The sequence below is a fragment of the Jatropha curcas genome, chromosome 6 (assembly GCF_041381405.1).
Source record: "Jatropha curcas cultivar XTBG-Jc1 chromosome 6, XTBG_Jcur_1.0, whole genome shotgun sequence".
Lineage (NCBI taxonomy): Eukaryota > Viridiplantae > Streptophyta > Magnoliopsida > Malpighiales > Euphorbiaceae > Jatropha > Jatropha curcas.
Window position 1 is genome coordinate 3,402,908 of NC_143156.1, and position 19,199 is coordinate 3,422,106.

Here is a 19,199-nt window from a genome sequence, read left to right on the forward strand (position 1 = left end):
AGAGCTTTCATATTTTAATTTGAAGAAAATTGCAAAAGTTTAGTAGGTCCTCAGTTGTGAACTCGTCATTCTTCAAACTCAGGCTTGGCTCTGATAAGGTCTATTGACGTATATATGATGCATGAATAGTTCTCAGAAATAGCCCTTTCATTTCGAAGAAATCTTCCTCACAAAATAACACTAGATTAATCCAAAATGTTTTCTTTTGTCCAACTGAAAAACAGAGATTATGCAATTAACGTATGCATTGTTGAAGTTCGACCTAATTAAATTTTAAAAAATTTAGGCCTAACCCTAGAAATCAATACAAATTATCTATAAACTAAGTTAATTTATTAATACACATGATTATCTTAATGATTAGTTAAATGATTGGCTAGTATTCAGTCAAATAATTGGGTTACATATCCTCTATAATCTGAATCCAAACGCACACCGAAACATAGCCTAGTGGTAAATAAATATATGACTTGACAATAGATCCAGATTCAAAACTTTGTTCACAGTCCAAACTAAAGTAATGTCATGGATTCAATTTACTGTCACTATCAAAACATGTCAAGCCTCCATTGACTTGGACTAATTAACAAGTCTTTTGATGCTACTCCAAGTGGTTTAAGTACCAGACATCAAGTAGGCAAAACCATTCACTCATACAGAAATTAATTATCATGAAGAGGTAATTCTGCTTTTCCTTTTTTTCTTTTTTGTCATTAGATATCATTCACAAATCATGTATATGTTGAATTTAATTTGAAATATATTAAATTTTGTGCTTAATTGCAAAAGACTTTCCTGAATTTTGGCCTTCTTTTTTAATTTTAACAAGGAAATTATAATTTCTTTTTTCAATTTCGTACTATAATTTCTTCAATTCTATCATTAGTTGCACGTATACTCGATGAAATTAATTTCGTAGTATTTCTTATTTTCTTTGCCTGAAATTTATCTGCTTCTTCTTTTTTATGAATTATATTTCCATATAAATTTATGAATAATATATACAATTTGTCATGCAGTTTGATCATGAAGTTGCTAGTTTTGGTCTTGATTGTTGTTGGATCGATCTCATTTAGCGTTGAAGCTGAAGGAAGGAAAGAAAACATTGGCAGTTTTATAACTGATAAGATTGTGTATGAAGAGCGATCTCATTTAGCGTTGAAGCTGAAGGAAGGAAAGAAAACATTGGCAGTTTTATAACTGATAAGATTGTGTATGAAGAGGAAAAACATATGATGATAGTAAAGTCAAACAAATGTCGAGATTTGCTTATTTCCGAAGATTGAATTTGTATTTTCACTCTTACGGAGTTTGAAGTCAACAATCATCTCGACCAACGACTTGTTGGTGAGAAATTAATTGATTGATTATTGATTATCATTGATTAATGGTTGATCTAATTATTTATAAATTAATTTTATTATAAAGACAAAAGGACAAATTATTTATCCACAATGGAGATATTAATCTCCACAGGTGCATGTAGCACTCCATAAGGTAACATAACTAAAAGAAACCAGGGAAAATCTGAAGAGACGATGAAGTGGTCTCTCTCCTCTTCTCTTCAAAGCCTCTGCATAGACACAAAGTGCGCTTCCTGTTGGTTTCTAAATAAACTCTCTATCGATTCTGCTGAACCGGTGAAACACAGCTTAATAGCTTCTCTGTCAAGCTGGGTCATTACATTGCCAGCTGCAAAACAAGAATATATATATTAGATTATTTGGTTAATTGCGAACTAAATGTTCCTGTTTAAGCTTCATGCAAAGATTGAAGAAAAGATCCCTAACCGCCGGCGAGGAAGTTTCTCTGGTTATGCTTGTCATTGACTGTGAAGCTTGCTGCAATCAGATTCTGGTTTCCTGAAGCAAGAATTGCGAATGGAGAACCTGCCGGTAATACAATGACATCACCAGCAGACACGTTTGAGTTTATCTGTTGGTATGGTTCATTCCCTTCTGTTTCTTCTCCTTTTCCTTCCATTGCTTGACTTGATACACATGGAGAAACCATTTCAAAGTACCCATCTCCTTCCACAACAAAAATAATCGCTGTAGCCTTTGAATTATAGAATGGAACCATTAACGCTCCCTGCAATTTTTCTTTAAAAATTCAATTGTATGGATAAAACCTTACAAGAATTAAAAACTGAAATCAATATTTCCAAAGTAATAGTTATTTGTCTTACACTCTTGATTTCGGCATAAGAAACAGATATGTCTTCGCCCTTCAGTGAGGCTTGAAGGAAGTGACCAAATTGATTATAGTATAAAGGTAGTTGATCCAAAATATTAAAAGGACCTGCAGATTTTTGGCCTTTCTGCTTTGTTGCTGAAATATTTGAGTTCAATGCCATAAGTTGTTCTTGAGGAGCCTTTAGAATAACGCCTTGTCTCTGCTCTGCAAATAGCTGGTCTAGCTTTTCTCTCGTAATCTGTATATACATCATAAACAAGATAATGGATAAACCGAATTAATATTCAAAAGGAAAATGAAAAACATTATAAAAATCTTGAGAAAAGGCCTTACGTTGAGAGCAGCTTCAAGAACATCATTGCTGAAGACTTCATAAAATGACACACCTCCTGCAACAAAATAATTCTGCAGGATATGTAAAAAGTGTTACTATTATAAGATTGTATTACCCAGAAAACTGAATCTTGAGAGAAAAAAAAAAAGTTACTGTCTCTGTTTTTTTGGTTTTTCACAACAAGTAAGAAAATGCTCAATTTACCCTAAATTAATGCTCGATTTTTATGAAAAGTCAAAAACTATCAAATTTAAGGAACAAAGGAGCAATAACTTACTGCGAGATTTCCAGGAGAAGTGACAGGTTGGGTAAGTATTATCATATTCAGTTTTTCATTTTTATCAGGGTTAATCAAGTATATAACTGCCCCAGCAGGAATCTCGATAACATCACCTTTCTCCAAGTTGTATGACTGTCTTTTCTCTCCTAGCACATAGGTTATAGTCGCTTTACCTGTAAGGAGATGAACTCTTAATTTGTATTAATTAAGAGAGTAATTATATGTTATGGCGTAAACAATTCATAATTCTTGCATTAGAGAAGAACTTAAACTCACCCCTTAGGACAACAACAATGGATTTTGCATTATTATGTTGTGGGACAACGAAAGTGCTAGGATTTGCCTCCAACGTTAACAAACGATAGTTTTCTATACCACGTAGATGCTCAGAAGAGAACTTCTCAAGAGCTCTAATATTACCTTCTTGTGTCTTCTGTAGATACTCGAATCTTTCTGCGCTGAAATAGTAAGGGATGTCTCGTTGTTCTTCCAGTTCTCTGCTTCTGGTTTCTCTGTCCCTCCGGCATTGTTGCTGGCGACGCCCATAACCGAGAGAAGGAAGTGCAGAAGAAAGGAAAAGTAGTGACAATATTGGCAAGAACAACAACGAACTAGGGTTTGCTTTGATCGACATAGCTAGGCACTTGGTTAGTATAGTTTTGAGGGACAGTTTAAACTTATAAATAAATAAACCTCCAACCTTATTTATATATACAAGCTGAAAGTGACAAATTAAACAAAGATAAGTATTCTGCCATTAACGAAGCGCTCGATCCTTTCCTATGCCTAACGCTACATACAGGTATACGGGCTTTTCACACCCAAAGATGGTAGTGTTTCATGCTTATTTGACTTGTTTTTTTGCTTATAACAATCTTTTTTTTTTTCTTTATTTCTTTTATTTGATAATAATACAAATTTATAACAAGGATTTGGATAAGTTTTATAACAATAATTTTTATTCCTTATATAGTGATAAGTTTTATTACAATAATCTCAGAAAATATATAAATAAATACATCCAATGATAATTCTAATGTAATGTAACATTGAAATTTAGGATAAGTCATATATATGCAAATTAAAAGTTGAGTATGTAAATTTGTCTATATATTTTATAGCTTATTTTATATATTAATAATTAATAATTTATTTATTTATAATGGGAAACAATAAATATATTCTTAGTGAAATTAAGGATATATTAAATATTCATAATTCAGAGATAAATTTGTGAATATTTAGTCACAAATATAATAAGGAATTATAATATTTAAAAAGGTTTAACTAAAAGATTTAATTACGTGAAGGAATTAATATCTCTAGGCATTTTACTTATTAAGATTTTTCTATGAAAAGTTTAAATTTTCTATTAATGTGAAGAAATTCTTTAATATTTGGACCTTTGATTAAATAGGCAATTAATCGAAGGATTAAGGAATTTTAAGGAAAATGGGAAACTAAGATGAATCATTAATCGTTAATAGGCCAAAATACATAAAAATGCTATGAAATTCTAAAATTTATTACCTTAATAAATAAACATAGTTTTTGAAACTCAATACTTAGTTGCTTTATTTATTTAAATGAAGTATCAAATACTAAAACTCCTACTATTTGGTATTTTCCTGGTGGACAAGGTTGAACTGTCATGCCGGACTCCAACCATCTTCTCAAGTGGTCACCCATTTTAGAATTTTCGTTAAGCGAGCGTGCTTAATTTTGGAGTTCTTCCAACTCTTCAAGCCATTTCATCAAAAAGCGCCTCTATTGATTAGTTTTCCCTTTTTGATATATGATTCGATTCGTTTATGTGTCTCGCAGTCGGGATATCACAATTATATATAAAGGAGAAGAAAAAATTATTGTGTGTGGTTTGGGTTGGTTGATATCCAAACTAAATCGAATTAAACCATAAAAGATATTCAAATGAACCAAATGTATGAGTGATGTTTGGTTCAATTTAATAATTGAACAATTTGTATATTCTATATATTCTCTTTGTTCTAAAATATAAATCGTTTAAGATTTTTATACGGGAATTAAGGAATCAATTAATTATCCTAAATTATAACAAAACCAAAGGTTATTTGAGACTTTAAAGATAACAAAACCAATGGTGGAAATAATTATTAATTTATTATACCTTATATAAATAGGAGTAACATTGAAAAAATATCATTTATATTTCCTTAAAATACTCAAAACGACTTATATTTGTATTATGGGATAAAATAATCATTTTAAAATAATTTATATTTTGAAACAGAGAGAGTATATAAAAAAAATTAATTTGCATGCTTTTTTTTTTGTCTCGGCAATTATTTAATTATTTTTATGTGTTAATTATTCAATAGGTCATTGATTAAGCAATTTATTAATGTTAATTATTTTCTGTATTTATTACTAAATTAATTATCAAAGACCGTAATTTAACTCATGTAAAATTTGTACATAATGTGCATTAATATAATTTCTAGGGACATCTTTTATCACTTGGACATTCTATAAAATTAAAATTTAATTTACTATATACATGTTTATTTAACATTTTGATCGGTTTTAACCTAATTAAAATTGTAAATCGAACTATTAATTCAGTTTTTTAGATTTTATAAATCGAATCAAACCACTAATTTTTCAAAATTACAGTTTTGAAATCGGTTCCTTTATAAAACAGTTAAAGACACGCCCGGTCGTTAACCGAACGGAGAAGAGAAACTTGCCGTTTAACCAATACCGCATCACTTCCAAAAAAGTAAGTGTAACGACACTGCGTTTAGAAGAGGTATAAATTTACTGCAGTTCCAAAATTTTTTACGTTCCTCTTCTTCTTTCTCCAACTCTCTTCACCTTTGCCGCCAGAGCATATACCAACGCCGGACTGACAAAGGTACTCGTTCATTTTTTTTTTCTCTATGAAGCTTTGTTTTTGAGGTCTCAATGTTTCTTTTCTTAATTTTGTATAGAAAAGGAGTAACCCTAGATAAACTTATTATGGTTTTTCCAATTTTTAGTTCAATTCAGTGGCTTTATATCTTTCTGCAAAACCCTAAGTATTTGAAGTTATACTTCGTTTTAGTAGCTAAGAAACAAGAAACTAAAACGGAAATTTGTTATTTTTTGTTTTTCTGCTTTCTGCTTCTATTTCAGTGTCCAAATTTCAGTACTTTATCTAAGATAATCTCTTTCTGAAGTTTAATATTTACTTGTTTGGGAATTTAAGGATTAATGGCCTCGGTGAAGAGAAAATCAGTTGAAGACCCATCTGAGGAGCCTCTGCCTCCACTTAAACAGCAGAGAGAGAATGGCTCTGTAATTACCAAAGAGTCAGTGACCTGTATTCATGATGTGTCATATCCGGAGGGTTATGGACTGCATCCTCGTCCAGATTCTTCACTGCGAAAGGACTCGAAGCCTGCAAAAGAATTCCCATTTACTCTTGACCCTTTTCAGTCTGAAGCTATTAAGTGTCTTGATAATGGGGAGTCTGTTATGGTAATTTTCTTGATTAAATTTAGGCAATATTTTTACTTTCTTCTTTTCGTGATGTGCATTTTAGTATAGGCACTCTTCTTAAATTGTAGCCAGTAACTGTGAACTATGCATTGGGCTTTTTCTTGTGCCATGTAAAGCTAATTTATGATGTGTGCATATATTTGGCTTTTTGAAAGTTTTGTTTTTCCTTTGGTTTTGGACAAAAACCCATGAGTAATGTTAACAAAAGATTGTTTGGGGTATTCCTTGATTCTTGAATAGTAAAATTTGTATTTAATTTTTAAATGCTCTATTGGACGACAACCACTTTTGTCATGATAAAGGTTTATGTTGTTTTGTCGCTTATCAGTCTGGCTTGTTTTTTTCCTTAGGTCTCAGCACACACATCAGCTGGAAAAACAGTTGTGGCTTCGTATGCCATTGCTATGTCTCTGAGAAATCAGCAACGTGTTATATACACTTCACCCATTAAGGCACTCAGCAATCAAAAGTATAGGGAGTTCAAAGAAGAGTTTTCAGATGTAGGTTTGATGACAGGAGATGTCACAATTGAGCCTAATGCTTCTTGTTTGGTGGGTGCTGCTTGATGTCAGTTTCCTTTTTCTTATATATATATACACACCCACATACATACTTGTGCATGAGCATCTAAGAGAGAGTTTTATTTTAGGTGATGACCACAGAAATCTGGCGTAGTATGCAGTATAGAGGATCTGAAATTACTCGTGAAGTTGCTTGGGTCATTTTTGACGAAGTACATTATATGCGCGATCGAGAAAGAGGAGTGGTATGGGAAGAAAGCATCGTTATGGCCCCAAAGAATTCACGTTTTGTTTTTCTTTCTGCAACCGTGCCTAATGCAAAAGAATTTGCTGATTGGGTGGCAAAGGTGATTTGGTTTTATTTCAAGTTTCTTTCGAGCTTTCAAATTGAAAAGGCAACTAAGCATGCTTGTTTTGCACTCTTGCATTATTCTGTGTTCATTTAGTCTTGTTGCTTTTGATGAAAATTTCATCATGTCTGGGCATGCAACAATGGACATCCTTAGGGAATCAGAGCAAAAAGAATATCTAGAATAGACCAAAAGAATCATGACATGATTGAGGATCACATATCATATACATTACTCGCTTGTTTGTGCCTAACCTAAAGTTCATATGTGATATGTTTCTAGCTAAACAATCCCTTTGTGGCTGCTCAGTTCTTGCTAGTCAGTTCAAACTGTATTTGACAGGACTGACATCAATGATTATTTTTCCTTGTTCCCCATGTAAAGAAGCCAACTTCTTATACAGCTTAAGTAAGAGACTCGTTCTTGATGCTATTGAAAGTGCACAAAATCTTGGGGGGTGGGGGGGGGGGGTGGGGAGGGAGAGGAAGTTATCACATAGCAAAAGATAACATAAACAGAAAAGAAAATAATGGAATTTTTATATCTAAAGATGTATATTAGTGCATCATTCAGACATCCTTGACCTGTAGCAAGAAATCAATTAAATCAACAATTTTGATAACTTAATTTGAGGGCCGACTTTGACCCATATTAAGGGAGATTACTATTTTCCTCTGTCCCTTTTCCTTCTCTCTTTTTCCCCTCAGAGTTTGGACTTATAGGTATGCATGCACAACACAGTTGAGACCAGCACAGATAGAATCTCAATTGAAGACCTTCTTTTTTACGGTTATATTTCTAAGATATTCATTACGCATCACCTGCTTGATTCTTTAAGATGTTGGTGTCATCAATGATAACTATATGAGTTTAGATCATCTTTGTGCAACTTTTGGCCCAATGAACCATTGGAGTCACTCAAACTAATTAATTTGTTAATGGAGAAAGATATGGTTGCTTGACCACATGTGTCATCCAGGTTCACCAACAACCATGTCACATTGTATATACTGATTATCGGCCAACGCCCCTTCAGCATTATATATTTCCTGCTGGAGGTGATGGCTTATACCTAGCGGTTGATGAGAAGGGAAAATTTCGAGAGGATAGCTTTCAGAAAGCACTGAATGCACTGGTTCCCAAGAGTGAAGGTGAGAAGAAAAGGGAAAATGGGAAGTGGCAAAAGGGTTTAGTGGTGGGTAAACTTGGTGAAGAAAGTGACATCTTTAAGATGGTGAAGATGATCATTCAGAGACAGTATGATCCTGTCATCCTTTTCAGCTTTAGCAAAAGAGAGTGCGAGTTTCTTGCCTTGCAGGTATGTTCCCCTATATTTTACATTTTCTTCTTCTTCTTCTGGAGTTTGGTTGAATGCTTCTGGTCTATAATATTTTTTGACTTTTGAGTGTGATTGTTGTTACCTCGGGGCATAATTTAAGTAACGAAAGGGGTATTAGTGATCCCTTGAGTTTTTGGTTCATGTATGTTAGTTTATTATGTATTAGCAGTTCTTGTTTCCTTGTTGCCTCCACAGCATAATTCTATATGGTATTGAGAATATCAGTAGGACTCAAATGGCTCTTATTTACATTGATCACCATCCTTATACACAAAAAAGAGAAAGTGGAGACTTTCATTTATTTTCTTTCCATAATAAATCGTTGGTTTTGGCTTTTCTGTTTGATTTTATAGATGGCAAAAATGGATCTAAATGAGGATGATGAGAAAGTGAATATAGAAACAATTTTTTGGAGTGCCATGGACATGCTTTCCGATGATGACAAGAAACTACCTCAGGCAAGTCATCTTCCCTTCAGAGTGTCATTAAGCTTTTAGTGTTGAGACTTAGTGTTCTTTTAACTTGTGAATAAATACTCTTGCTAAATATTTGTTCTGATGAGCTGTTGTATGAGTTTCCTCTTTGTCATTGATGTTCTCTTATTTTAGCACATTCATTAGTTTATATTTTTTATATGCAGGTAGCTTGGGTTTTACTTGACATGCATAAAATTAAGAAACTGAGCTGTCTGAATCCAACAAATTAGAATAACATGATCAGCTCCTTCATATGCATTCTGGTTTCTTACTTTGTTTTTGTTGCTGTTATTAGATAATTCTGGTTCCATATTGGAGCAAAAATTTACCCCTTGTTTGGAATAAATGAATTCTATAAAATTGTGGAATCCATTTACAAAACTAATTTGTGTTTGGTATGAAAAAAAATTGAAGATATAAATTCGAATCAATTCTATGGATTTGAATATAACTAAACCAAATTCTATCCAGAAAGGTGGAGTTTCCAAATGAATTCCACAAACTTAAACAATCCAAAGCTTTATTACAAAACTATCCATTCTCCTAGTCTTTTAAAATTATTATGCTAAAGATATTTTGGGAAATGAAAACAAATGAATTTTGAATTTATTCCAAACAAGACAAGTTCATTTACAAATGAATTCCACATTTTGAACTCATTTATACGAAACGGAGTGTTAGACTTCGTTTGGTTAGCTTGCCTTCAACTTTTTTGCTATTAAGCCCTAAATAAAAAAATTCATGTGATTGTCCTTTTCTTTTCTCACATACAACAGGACTTATACATCTATTAAGTGCACTTTTTCATTATTGCATTTGTGTTATAGCAAAATAAAAAAAGTATAATGGCAAATGTTTAACCTAAAGGAGCCATCGCAATCATGTTAAGGAGCTAGTTGCAAATCTTTGATTCTCAGTAGGAAGTCCTGGATTTATTTCTGATATTTGATCTTTCAGGAACTATGTATAGTCCATTTCTATCACAAGGACAAAAGTGTTTTTTTATTTTGCAGTTTGATAAACAATTAGAATCAATCTCTCTTTCTCTCTCTTGTGGATTTGATATATGGTAGCCTCTGGCCTGCTACAGCGTTGGGTGCTTGGTCTAATGTTTATAGTGTGATTTTAGCTTCACGAAAAAATTATAGGCCTTCTCTTCTTCTCCATATGTTTTTTTCTCCAGTGTCAAATATATTGATTTGCTGGTGTTCTTGTTTATAGTGACTAGTCCTTGTCTTATATTGCCATTTGCAGGTTTCAAATATGTTACCCCTCTTAAAGCGGGGAATAGGTGTGCACCATTCTGGCTTGCTTCCCATTTTGAAAGAAGTGATCGAGATTTTGTTTCAAGAAGGGCTGATCAAGGTTTAATATTTTTTTATTGTAGTTGTGCATATTTTCTAAGATTCCATTTGCTTGGACTAATTTGCATTGTTTAATGGAATGAAATCAGCAAATTCTTTTATTTGATGATCTGCTTGAAATTTGTTCAATTTTTTCACTATAAAGTAAGACTGTCGATCACTTCATGTCTTTGCTTTGGTTGCTTAGCTGACGCATGGGCTACTTGACATCCAATGCTGTTTTTATTTTGTCTTGAGATGATAAGGTCATTATCTTCTTTATTTTGTCTCAAGATGTGTAAGGTCATATAACAATCTTCTCATTGCTTCTCTCTCACTTCATTTTTTTTGGTTAAGCTATATTAAGATTCATTTTTGAATAATGATGCTGATGAAGGAACTTGCCCTTTTGTTGGGTAACATGTTTCTGCTATCCATTTTTTTTCTGGTTTATTTAATTTATTTTTATCTATGTTCAACTACTTTTTCGTTGCCTTTTAATGTATCGTAGTACTATGATGATTGAAACATTCTCCTTTAGTGTCTGTTTGCTACAGAGACATTCAGCATAGGTTTAAACATGCCCGCAAAAACTGTAGTTTTTACCAATGTCCGTAAATTTGATGGGGACAAGTTCAGATGGATTTCTAGTGGAGAGTACATACAGATGAGTGGCCGTGCTGGTCGTCGAGGAATTGATGAGCGTGGAGTATGCATCCTTATGGTGGATGAGAAGCTTGAGCCTTCTACTGCTAAAATGATGCTTAAAGGAAGTGCCGACAGTTTGAACAGGTAGTTTGAATTTTCATGTCATCTCCGGTGTAAATTACGTTGGATACAATTTGTTAGTTCTCTATTACGAAATTCTGTTTCTTTTTCATTCATCATTTATCCACTGTTAATTATTTATCTCGGTCTGAAGGTTGGCATTGATAGTTCAGCCTTTCTAAGTCTAACCTCTGTACTGGTTTTATGTTATCAAGGTTAGGGGATTCATAATTCTCTAAAAATTAACCCAAATATTGTTGATTAAGCTCGTCAGGAATTGCCTGAATGATGTTAACAGGATCCCAGGTCATACATGTGGCTGTAGTTGAATAGTGCCATGGCCTGAACTCAGATCTTAACATGGATAGAAATGAAAAGCATATTAAAAGTCCTAAACAAATGGAATAATAGACAGATGCAATAGACTTGGTTTCATTGATTCATCTTTGGTAATATGTTGTGGGTAATAGTTTTTTATTGTCTCAGAAGCTTTTACTGATATTTACCACATCTGCAGTGCCTTCCATTTAAGCTACAACATGCTTTTAAATCAAATGCGTAGTGAAGACGGGGATCCTGAAAATTTGCTTCGTAATTCATTCTATCAATTCCAAGCTGATCGTGCTATTCCTGATCTTGAGGTCAGTTGATTTTGTAGATGCCGGAAGTTAGGAAACTTAGCTTGTTAGTACACAATGTTTTTTATCTTGTAATTTTTGAGTGATAGTGATTGATGCATGATGGCCAATAATGTCAGAAACCTGTCCTGTGCAGCAGAGTAACATCCCTTGATGTTAGTATCCCTGTGCTGTTACATGCAGTTGGCCATTTTTAAGGCCAACATAATTAATTGAAAAGAGTCCCTGCGCGTGCATGTGTTGAGATAATCTGATGAAATAAATCTAAAAAGTGCCTCGCAGCATGGCTGCCACATTTGTTAATTTGATGAGGAAGTCTAGGACATACTAGGGACTTACTATGAGAGCTTTTATGAATAGTATAGAGATTAAAGTACCAAAATCAAGTATTGGAGAAATTTACTTAAACCAGAAATACATGGAGAGGACCTATAAGCTCACTTTATAAACTGTATGTAGTGTCAGTACACTACAAATAAAACATAAAATCATGTTTCGTATAGATATCCTTTTCTTTTTTTTAAGTGACAACAAGATGGTGAATGTTAATCTACTCTTGCAATTACTGTTATGAGCAACTGCATCTCTGCTTGATATTTTAGACTCTTCTATTGCTTTATCTCTGGGTTGTTTTCAATGCTACTTTTAGGACCAAAAGTTGAACTTATAAGTTAATGGTAATTGTTATTTTTGCAGAAGCAAGTCAAAGTCCTTGAAGAAGAGAGGGACTCAATGATAATTGAAGAAGAGGACAGTCTAAGGAATTATTATGACCTCATTCAGCAATACAGAAGTTTGAAGAAGGATGTCCGCGATATTGTGTTTTCTCCAAAATACTGCTTACCCTTTCTGCAGCCCGGCAGAATTGTGTCTCTCCAATGTACTATTGATGAAGATTCTCCGTCTTTCTCCATCAAAGACCATGGAACATGGGGTGTTATAATCAGTTTTGACAGGGTCAAAAGCTTTTCTGATGGTAAGGTTCTCTTAATAGTTTTTTTATTCTTTGGCGCCTTCAAAATTTAAGTTTATTTGTTACTTATAATCAATGCTTGATCCAGATGATGCAAATAGAAAACCTGAAGATTCAAACTACACAGTAGATATCCTTACCAGATGTGTTGTGAGCAAAGATGGAGTTGCCAAAAAAGGCATGAAGATTGTCCCGCTGAAAGAGCCTGGAGAGCCTCTGGTTGTTTCTATTCCTATATCTGAGGTAAGATCCTTTTTGTTTACAATATCTATATATGTTGTGTTGAAGTTCCTTTTGGCATGCTTCAGTTGCATGATGAAACATAGAAACTAAGTTAAACAAATTGATATTTCATGTCGTCTGACTGAAAACTAGTAGCGTTGAGATTTTAGGTTCCTATGGAAAATGGTCTTTTTTGGATTTTGTACCAATAGAGTGTTATCTATAGTCATTTGAATTTTTAAAACAGGGTATAATTGGAAAAAGTCACAAAGTTTGGGTTAGTATTAACTCATTGCCTTGTACATATTATTAGTTTGACGATAAGACAGATAATATTTTTTAAGTAGACATGCCGGTCAAAATTTCTAGTTTGTGCTGTTTGTTATATGTGTGGTAACTGTCTTGTATGCTTTCTCAATTGAAAGTTGCTGTCACTTTTCTTTTACCAGCTTTAGTCTGTTTATTTTTCTTAGTAATTTAAAAAGGTATTTAAGGCTGATTTGTTATTTGAGCTCAAAGACTGCCGTACTCAAATATTTTACTTGGTAATCTCATGAAAGGTAAGTCATTAGAGCATCCTGCATTGTAAAATAAACTAAAATGCTAGTCTCAATTCTATTGGATCTGGACTTACTGTATTCACATTTCCCTTTGCTCCAGTGATTTTACTAATAGTCTGCTTGGCAAATAGTATTTTCTGAGAAAAAGTTTTGTGATGTTTTGAATTTATTTATGACATCATAGCAAAGATAAGTAATTACCATGTATTTGGGACAGATTACTAGTTTGAGCAGTGCTCGCTTGTACATGTCAAAGGATCTTTTGCCATTGGAAGTTAGAGAGAACACTTTAAAGCAGGTTTTGGAATTTCTGTCTAGAAATCCTACCGGTCTGCTGCTAGATCCTGAAGGAGACATGAAGGTAATGCTCCTTTGTTTCTACATGTTATTTGCTTTCTTTCATTTGCACTTCCCCACTAAACAGTAGTCCTGTAATTTTGTCATTCTTCAGATTCAAAGTAAGTCATACAAGAAGGCAGTCCGTCGGATAGAGGCTTTAGAGCACCTGTTTGAAAAGCATGAAATTGCAAAATCTCCCCTTATTGAGCAAAAACTCAAGGTTTTACATAAGAAGCAAGAATTAACAGCCAAGATTAAGTCAATCAAGAAAACAATGCGTTCTACCACTGCTTTGGCTTTCAAAGATGAACTTAGAGCTAGGAAACGAGTTCTCCGGAGACTAGGGTACTCAAACTTTATTCGTGCTCTCTCTCTCTCTCTCTCTCTCTCTCTCTCTCTCTCTCTCTCTCTCTCTTTGCATGTTTGTGGGTGGTGGCTGCAGGGGTTGGCGGGTGGGCAGGGAGGGAGATCTTCTATATCTTTGTTAATTCTGTCCTCTTCTTTTTGGATTATTTTGAAGGATTTCTTATTTACATGCTAAAACATATATGCAAGTGAACTTGTAGAAAATTGCCTCATCTTCATTATACATTGAAAGAAGATGGGACTCAGTAAATGGTCATGATAAGCACATAAGAAATAACTAAGTTTCATGGTTTGGTGAGATTGTCAATTTCGTTATGAAAGAGGCTTCAAATTTACAATTAAATGGAGGATTCCAACAAACTGTAAATTTAGTTTCCCTCTCATGCTATGAAGATATATACTGTGAATTAGGAGTTGGGCCTGTATCTGTTTCCTGTAGAAATTGATCTCACGGCTTGAGTCTTGTGCCTTGTCTGGAAGAGATGAAGGCTTACACCTCATGTTGTCATATCAAAATTCATCATAGCATGCTTACTGCAATCTAGGAGTCATTAAATTTATACTAGATACAACAATTTCTTGTAACAAAAGAAGGGTTCAGCAGTCTAAATTTTGTTAACCTTTTTATCTTTGTCTTTCTTTGGCTGTGTTTGTTAACATGAAAATTTGGATAGTTTACACTCCTGGTTTAGATTCTGGAAAACTCTTCTTCCTTCATGAACATGCATTTGACTGTTCAGTAACTATAATTCTTATTCCAATTCAATTGCAGGTATGTTACAAGTGATGATGTAGTGGAGTTGAAAGGGAAAGTTGCTTGTGAAATTAGTAGTGCAGATGAGTTGACTCTGACAGAGCTTATGTTCAATGGTGTTCTAAAGGACATAAAAGTGGAGGAGATGGTATCTCTTCTATCATGTTTTGTGTGGCAAGAGAAGCTCCAGGATGCTGCAAAACCTAGGGAAGAACTTGACTTGCTCTTTACACAACTGCAAGATACAGCCCGAAGAGTTGCCAAACTTCAGCTGGATTGCAAGGTACATATGCAACTTAGGCATGTTTACTCGCAGAAAACAGTTTTCTGTTTTTTAAGAAAACAGTTTTCTTAGAAAATAAAATATGTGTTCACTTGGTAACAATAAAAATTCATATTTTAATTTAAAAACTTCACAAACATTATTTATTTTCATAATTAAAATAAATAAAAAATAAATTTAGAAATTTTTTATTTTAAAGTTTTGAGTTTTTATTATTGATTATTTATAATAATAATATCAATTTTTATGATTTTGTAAAATTTTTTAAAATAAAGGATATACTATATTTGTAATAATAAGATTAATTACATATTAAAAAATAATGTAATTTTTTTATGTTATTTGAATAATTTTTATTTTTTCAATAAAAATATTTTATAGAAAAAATTATTTATAGATATTATAATCTTAATTATGAAAATGTCATTTTTTAAAAATGGAAAATAGTTAGAAAACATGTCTTTTTTTATGAAAAACAACTTAAAACTGTTTTTCAAATCTTAGTTAAATTATTGGAAAACTCTATTTTCCAATTTTCTTGGAAAACTTTTCTAGAAAACTACTCCAGTTTTCTACAAATAAATACACCCCTAGTATTCCATTTTCTCTTTTTTGTTTTTTCATGTTGCAGTTTAAACTATGGGTAATCATGAACAAGATAAAGTACGTTTTCAAACATGGATTTGGAACTTGAAACTGGACAGATAACATAATGGGGACAAAATGTTGGTTAAAATTCTTCCAGTGTGATAACCAACAAATGTTGGTTATGATTCTTCAAGGTTTTAGAAATTTCAATGGCGCATGTAGTTGAACTTAAAACGGTAGAAGAGCATATTAATTATTGGCAATCCAGCTCACTTTGGCATAAGATCCAGATTCTCTTGGATTACTGAAGGAATTGGGAAGAGGCAAACAATATGGAACTGCTGAGAATGGCATGCCTAGAAATAATTAATGTCCAGTAAAACCTTGATTTTGCTGAGATAAACCTAATTAAAACCCAACTTTTAGAACTGCTGCTATCTTATGTCTAGTCAGAGCAGCTCAATGGCCATGGTTTGTTGAATCATCCTGGTCAATTGAATCAGAAACCATCTTGCCTATCATCTTCAGCAGAACTCACTGGTGAGCTGAAGAAGCTGTATATCCTGATGGTAAAGCTTATCTGTATGCCTTTGTTTGTGAGAGCAGCAGTCCTACTCTGTTACCAAAACCAAAAAATTGATGAATACAAAGGAAAGAAAGAAAGAAAAAATGACAGATGATTCCATTTTGGCAACCTCTATTTGGAAGGTGGATTGTTCCATTTGTTCACTGCGTCAAACAGTGTATTATTTGTATTCATTCAAAGTTTCACCTGAAGTGCACTTTACTTGGAGTGAATAAAGTGTAAAAATAGCATTTAAGGGTCTTTTGTTTTTTGTATAGACTGTCATACGTCCCATTCCACTTCCCACTTCCCTCTCAAAAATTGGGTGATTATATGACCATGCACAGGTGTGAATGTCTCAAACGTATTTATGGCTTTGGCATTAAATTTAAATATGATAAATATCCTTCTTTATCATAAATTAATGGATTTGCAGTCTGTCCAAATTATTGATTGACATCCTTTGCTTCTTGTTATAACACTTGTATTATTTTGGCAGGTCCAAATTGATGTGGAGAATTTTGTGAGTTCATTTCGGCCTGATATTATGGAGGCTGTATATGCTTGGGCAAGAGGATCCAAGTTCTATGAAATCATGGAAATTACACAGGTTTTTGAAGGGAGCTTGATCAGAGCAATTAGGAGATTGGAGGAAGTTCTTCAGCAGCTTATACAAGCAGCAAAATCAGTCGGTGAAACAGCACTAGAGGCCAAATTCGAAGAGGCTGTTTCCAAAATCAAGAGAGACATAGTATTTGCAGCATCCTTATACTTGTAGTTAAGCTCAAGTTCCTCTTTGATGCTGGGAGAAATAATCAGGTTATCTGCAGAATTGTATTTGTTTATGATGCTGAGAGAAAATTCAGCAACATGAAAGAAGACCTCCTAGTTGATATATCTGCAACTGCAAGTGAATGCATATGGAAAACCACTTTTTTCAAAGGGGAGATACATATGGGCTGAAGAATACAATTATTGGCTCTACAACATTTACAAACACTCCATGAGCTCCTTCAAGGCATCTTGCTCCAATTTATGTCTGTCATCTAGGAAGGGGGAACATGATATTAGAGGTATGTATCGCAGTTCTCTAGCAGAAAGAGAGGACTACGAATCTGGAACTGTTCTTGGCATACCTTTGTCATTAACCCCCTATATTCGTGTTATCTATTGGACAGAGCTCAATACGTGTGCTATATGTTCAAGTAATTATTTTGCCTGTTCTTTTACTATTCTTTCTTTTTCCTTTTTGTTGTGGGTTATTATAAGAATTTTGACAGGTGCTTAAGCAATTTTGTACGTGAAGTTCATAGGTAGTTATCAGCTAGTGTTATTTATCTAGAGGATATATACCATACTAATTCAAAACTCAGGTTTTTTTGTCTCTTCTGAATTTGAGTTTTGTTAGTGACGATAAATTTACCATTGTTCGGTCGTGGCAATGTTCAAGAATAGCTAGCTTTAAATGTATTTATAAAATTATTTAGTCTCTGTTAAATTGATAATATTCTTAAAATGAAAATTCTTGGGATATATATATGCCAGGTAAAAATTAGCTTTTGGCTGCTTGAAACCAAATTCAACTGATCACTGAACATTATTTTTAACCCTTTATTCCATCCAAGGGAAAGAACAATACAAGTATCCATTTCCAATTCTGCATCCATTTCCAATTCTGCTGGGTAATCACATCAATAAACACTCCAAGCTTATCGGAACTCCAGAAAACTCCTGGGACTCAACATTACTGTATTAGCTTTTTCTAAACTCTACTAGTCAACAATAACAAACTAACAAGAAATAAGAATGAAAAATAAAATATACTATATAGCAAGTCTTTACTGTTTTGCTGTCACTGTTATTCTACTATATATCAGTTTACTTCTCGAATTAGAAAACAAGGAAATAAGCAACGAACTAGATTGACCCCAAAGCTAATAATACATCCAAAGAACCCAGCTGACCTCTCTTTTCTTGGTGTCCCCACAACTGGTACACCATAAACAGGATTCGGAACTATATACTGTTGATAAGTTAATGGTGTCTCAACAGGCAATGTAGGACAAATGGGATTCGTTTCCACAACGATTTCTTGAGATGGAAACTGGGATTGACTTTGGTAGACCAGATCTGGTGGAAGGTGATGCGCCCCAGGTGCAGAAATGTTCTCCTGGGTGGTCTGGTCAAAGTCTAGCCATGGTGGTAGTGGTGGAGCTGAGGGTTGAACTGGGGCGGTGGAATGAGAGCAGCAACAGTGATATGGTGGTGGAGGAGGTTGATAATAGGGTTCTTGATGATAGGTCCTCTTTCTTCTCTTCTTTCTTGGCCAGAATTTCTTGAGCTTCTTCACTGCTTTTATCATTTCTTGGTATGAGTAGAGGATTGTTAATGTTGGGAATGGTAGCTAACATATAAACTGCATTAAAATAACTAAACGTAAGTATTCAAACTACCATTGGAGCGTTCCACAATCCTTTTGTAAGCATTCAACTTTCTAGTTTCAGAATTTTCAAACCTTGTGACCGTTGCCCACCTAGTTGCGCAGCCTACCTTTTTAAAAGAGAGGAAGTGCAGAGCTGGATTAGAGCCGTTACATTTCTCTTTCCTATTTTAGGCTGCATTTTTATCATGTTTACAGCTTTGCAATGAGCTAACGTACCTATAAACAAGCTCAGGTCTGTAATTGAAGTATCATTAAATTAATTTTTGAAAATAGAAACAAATTAAATAATAATTCACCCTTAAAAAATAAAAAATAAGTTGAATGAAGCACCACAACTAGTCC

General features: G+C 33.6%; 3 protein-coding genes across 3 annotated transcripts; 1 reads left to right on the forward strand and 2 right to left on the reverse strand.

The window, feature by feature from the left end:
• Window positions 1-1,496: 1,496 nt before the first annotated feature.
• Window positions 1,497-3,466, reverse strand: LOC149495279 (vicilin Jug r 2.0101-like). The gene is made up of 6 exons (XM_089722684.1): window positions 3,087-3,466; window positions 2,808-2,983; window positions 2,530-2,601; window positions 2,189-2,434; window positions 1,791-2,091; window positions 1,497-1,692 (listed from the first exon to the last, which is right to left on the reverse strand). Exons 1-6 carry the CDS (start codon window positions 3,442-3,444, stop codon window positions 1,565-1,567), a joined length of 1,281 nt encoding a protein of 426 aa, XP_089578810.1. The 5' UTR covers window positions 3,445-3,466; the 3' UTR covers window positions 1,497-1,564.
• A 2,104-nt stretch (window positions 3,467-5,570) lies between these two features.
• MTR4 (RNA helicase, ATP-dependent, SK12/DOB1 protein) lies at window positions 5,571-17,807 on the forward strand. The gene is made up of 15 exons (XM_089723355.1): window positions 5,571-5,703; window positions 6,037-6,308; window positions 6,680-6,880; window positions 6,979-7,197; window positions 8,180-8,518; window positions 8,893-8,997; window positions 10,270-10,380; window positions 10,900-11,150; window positions 11,644-11,767; window positions 12,461-12,740; window positions 12,826-12,980; window positions 13,737-13,880; window positions 13,971-14,203; window positions 14,997-15,261; window positions 16,914-17,807. Exons 2-15 carry the CDS (start codon window positions 6,042-6,044, stop codon window positions 17,190-17,192), a joined length of 2,973 nt encoding a protein of 990 aa, XP_089579481.1. The 5' UTR covers window positions 5,571-5,703; window positions 6,037-6,041; the 3' UTR covers window positions 17,193-17,807.
• Window positions 17,808-17,998: 191 nt separating this feature from the next.
• LOC149495281 (homeobox protein) lies at window positions 17,999-19,064 on the reverse strand. Its single transcript, XM_089723356.1, has one exon. It carries the CDS (start codon window positions 18,774-18,776, stop codon window positions 18,288-18,290), a length of 489 nt encoding a protein of 162 aa, XP_089579482.1. The 5' UTR covers window positions 18,777-19,064; the 3' UTR covers window positions 17,999-18,287.
• Between the last annotated feature and the right edge of the window lie 135 nt (window positions 19,065-19,199).

What these genes read in the sequence shown, in the direction of transcription:
- MTR4 (XM_089723355.1), top strand. Translation starts at nt 6,042, where the DNA reads ATGGCCTCGGTGAAGAGAAAATCAGTTGAAGACCCATCTGAGGAGCCT. An exon ending in TTTCTATTCCTATATCTGAG is followed by an intron (nt 12,981 to 13,736) that starts GTAAGATCCTTT and finishes TATTTGGGACAG; the next exon opens with ATTACTAGTTTGAGCAGTGC. An exon ending in AACTTCAGCTGGATTGCAAG is followed by an intron (nt 15,262 to 16,913) that starts GTACATATGCAA and finishes TTATTTTGGCAG; the next exon opens with GTCCAAATTGATGTGGAGAA.
- LOC149495279 (XM_089722684.1), bottom strand. Translation starts at nt 3,444, where the DNA reads ATGTCGATCAAAGCAAACCCTAGTTCGTTGTTGTTCTTGCCAATATTG. An exon ending in CTTCTCCTGGAAATCTCGCA is followed by an intron (nt 2,602 to 2,807) that starts GTAAGTTATTGC and finishes CATATCCTGCAG; the next exon opens with AATTATTTTGTTGCAGGAGG. An exon ending in GAGAAACTTCCTCGCCGGCG is followed by an intron (nt 1,693 to 1,790) that starts GTTAGGGATCTT and finishes CTTGTTTTGCAG; the next exon opens with CTGGCAATGTAATGACCCAG.
- LOC149495281 (XM_089723356.1), bottom strand. Translation starts at nt 18,776, where the DNA reads ATGATAAAAGCAGTGAAGAAGCTCAAGAAATTCTGGCCAAGAAAGAAG.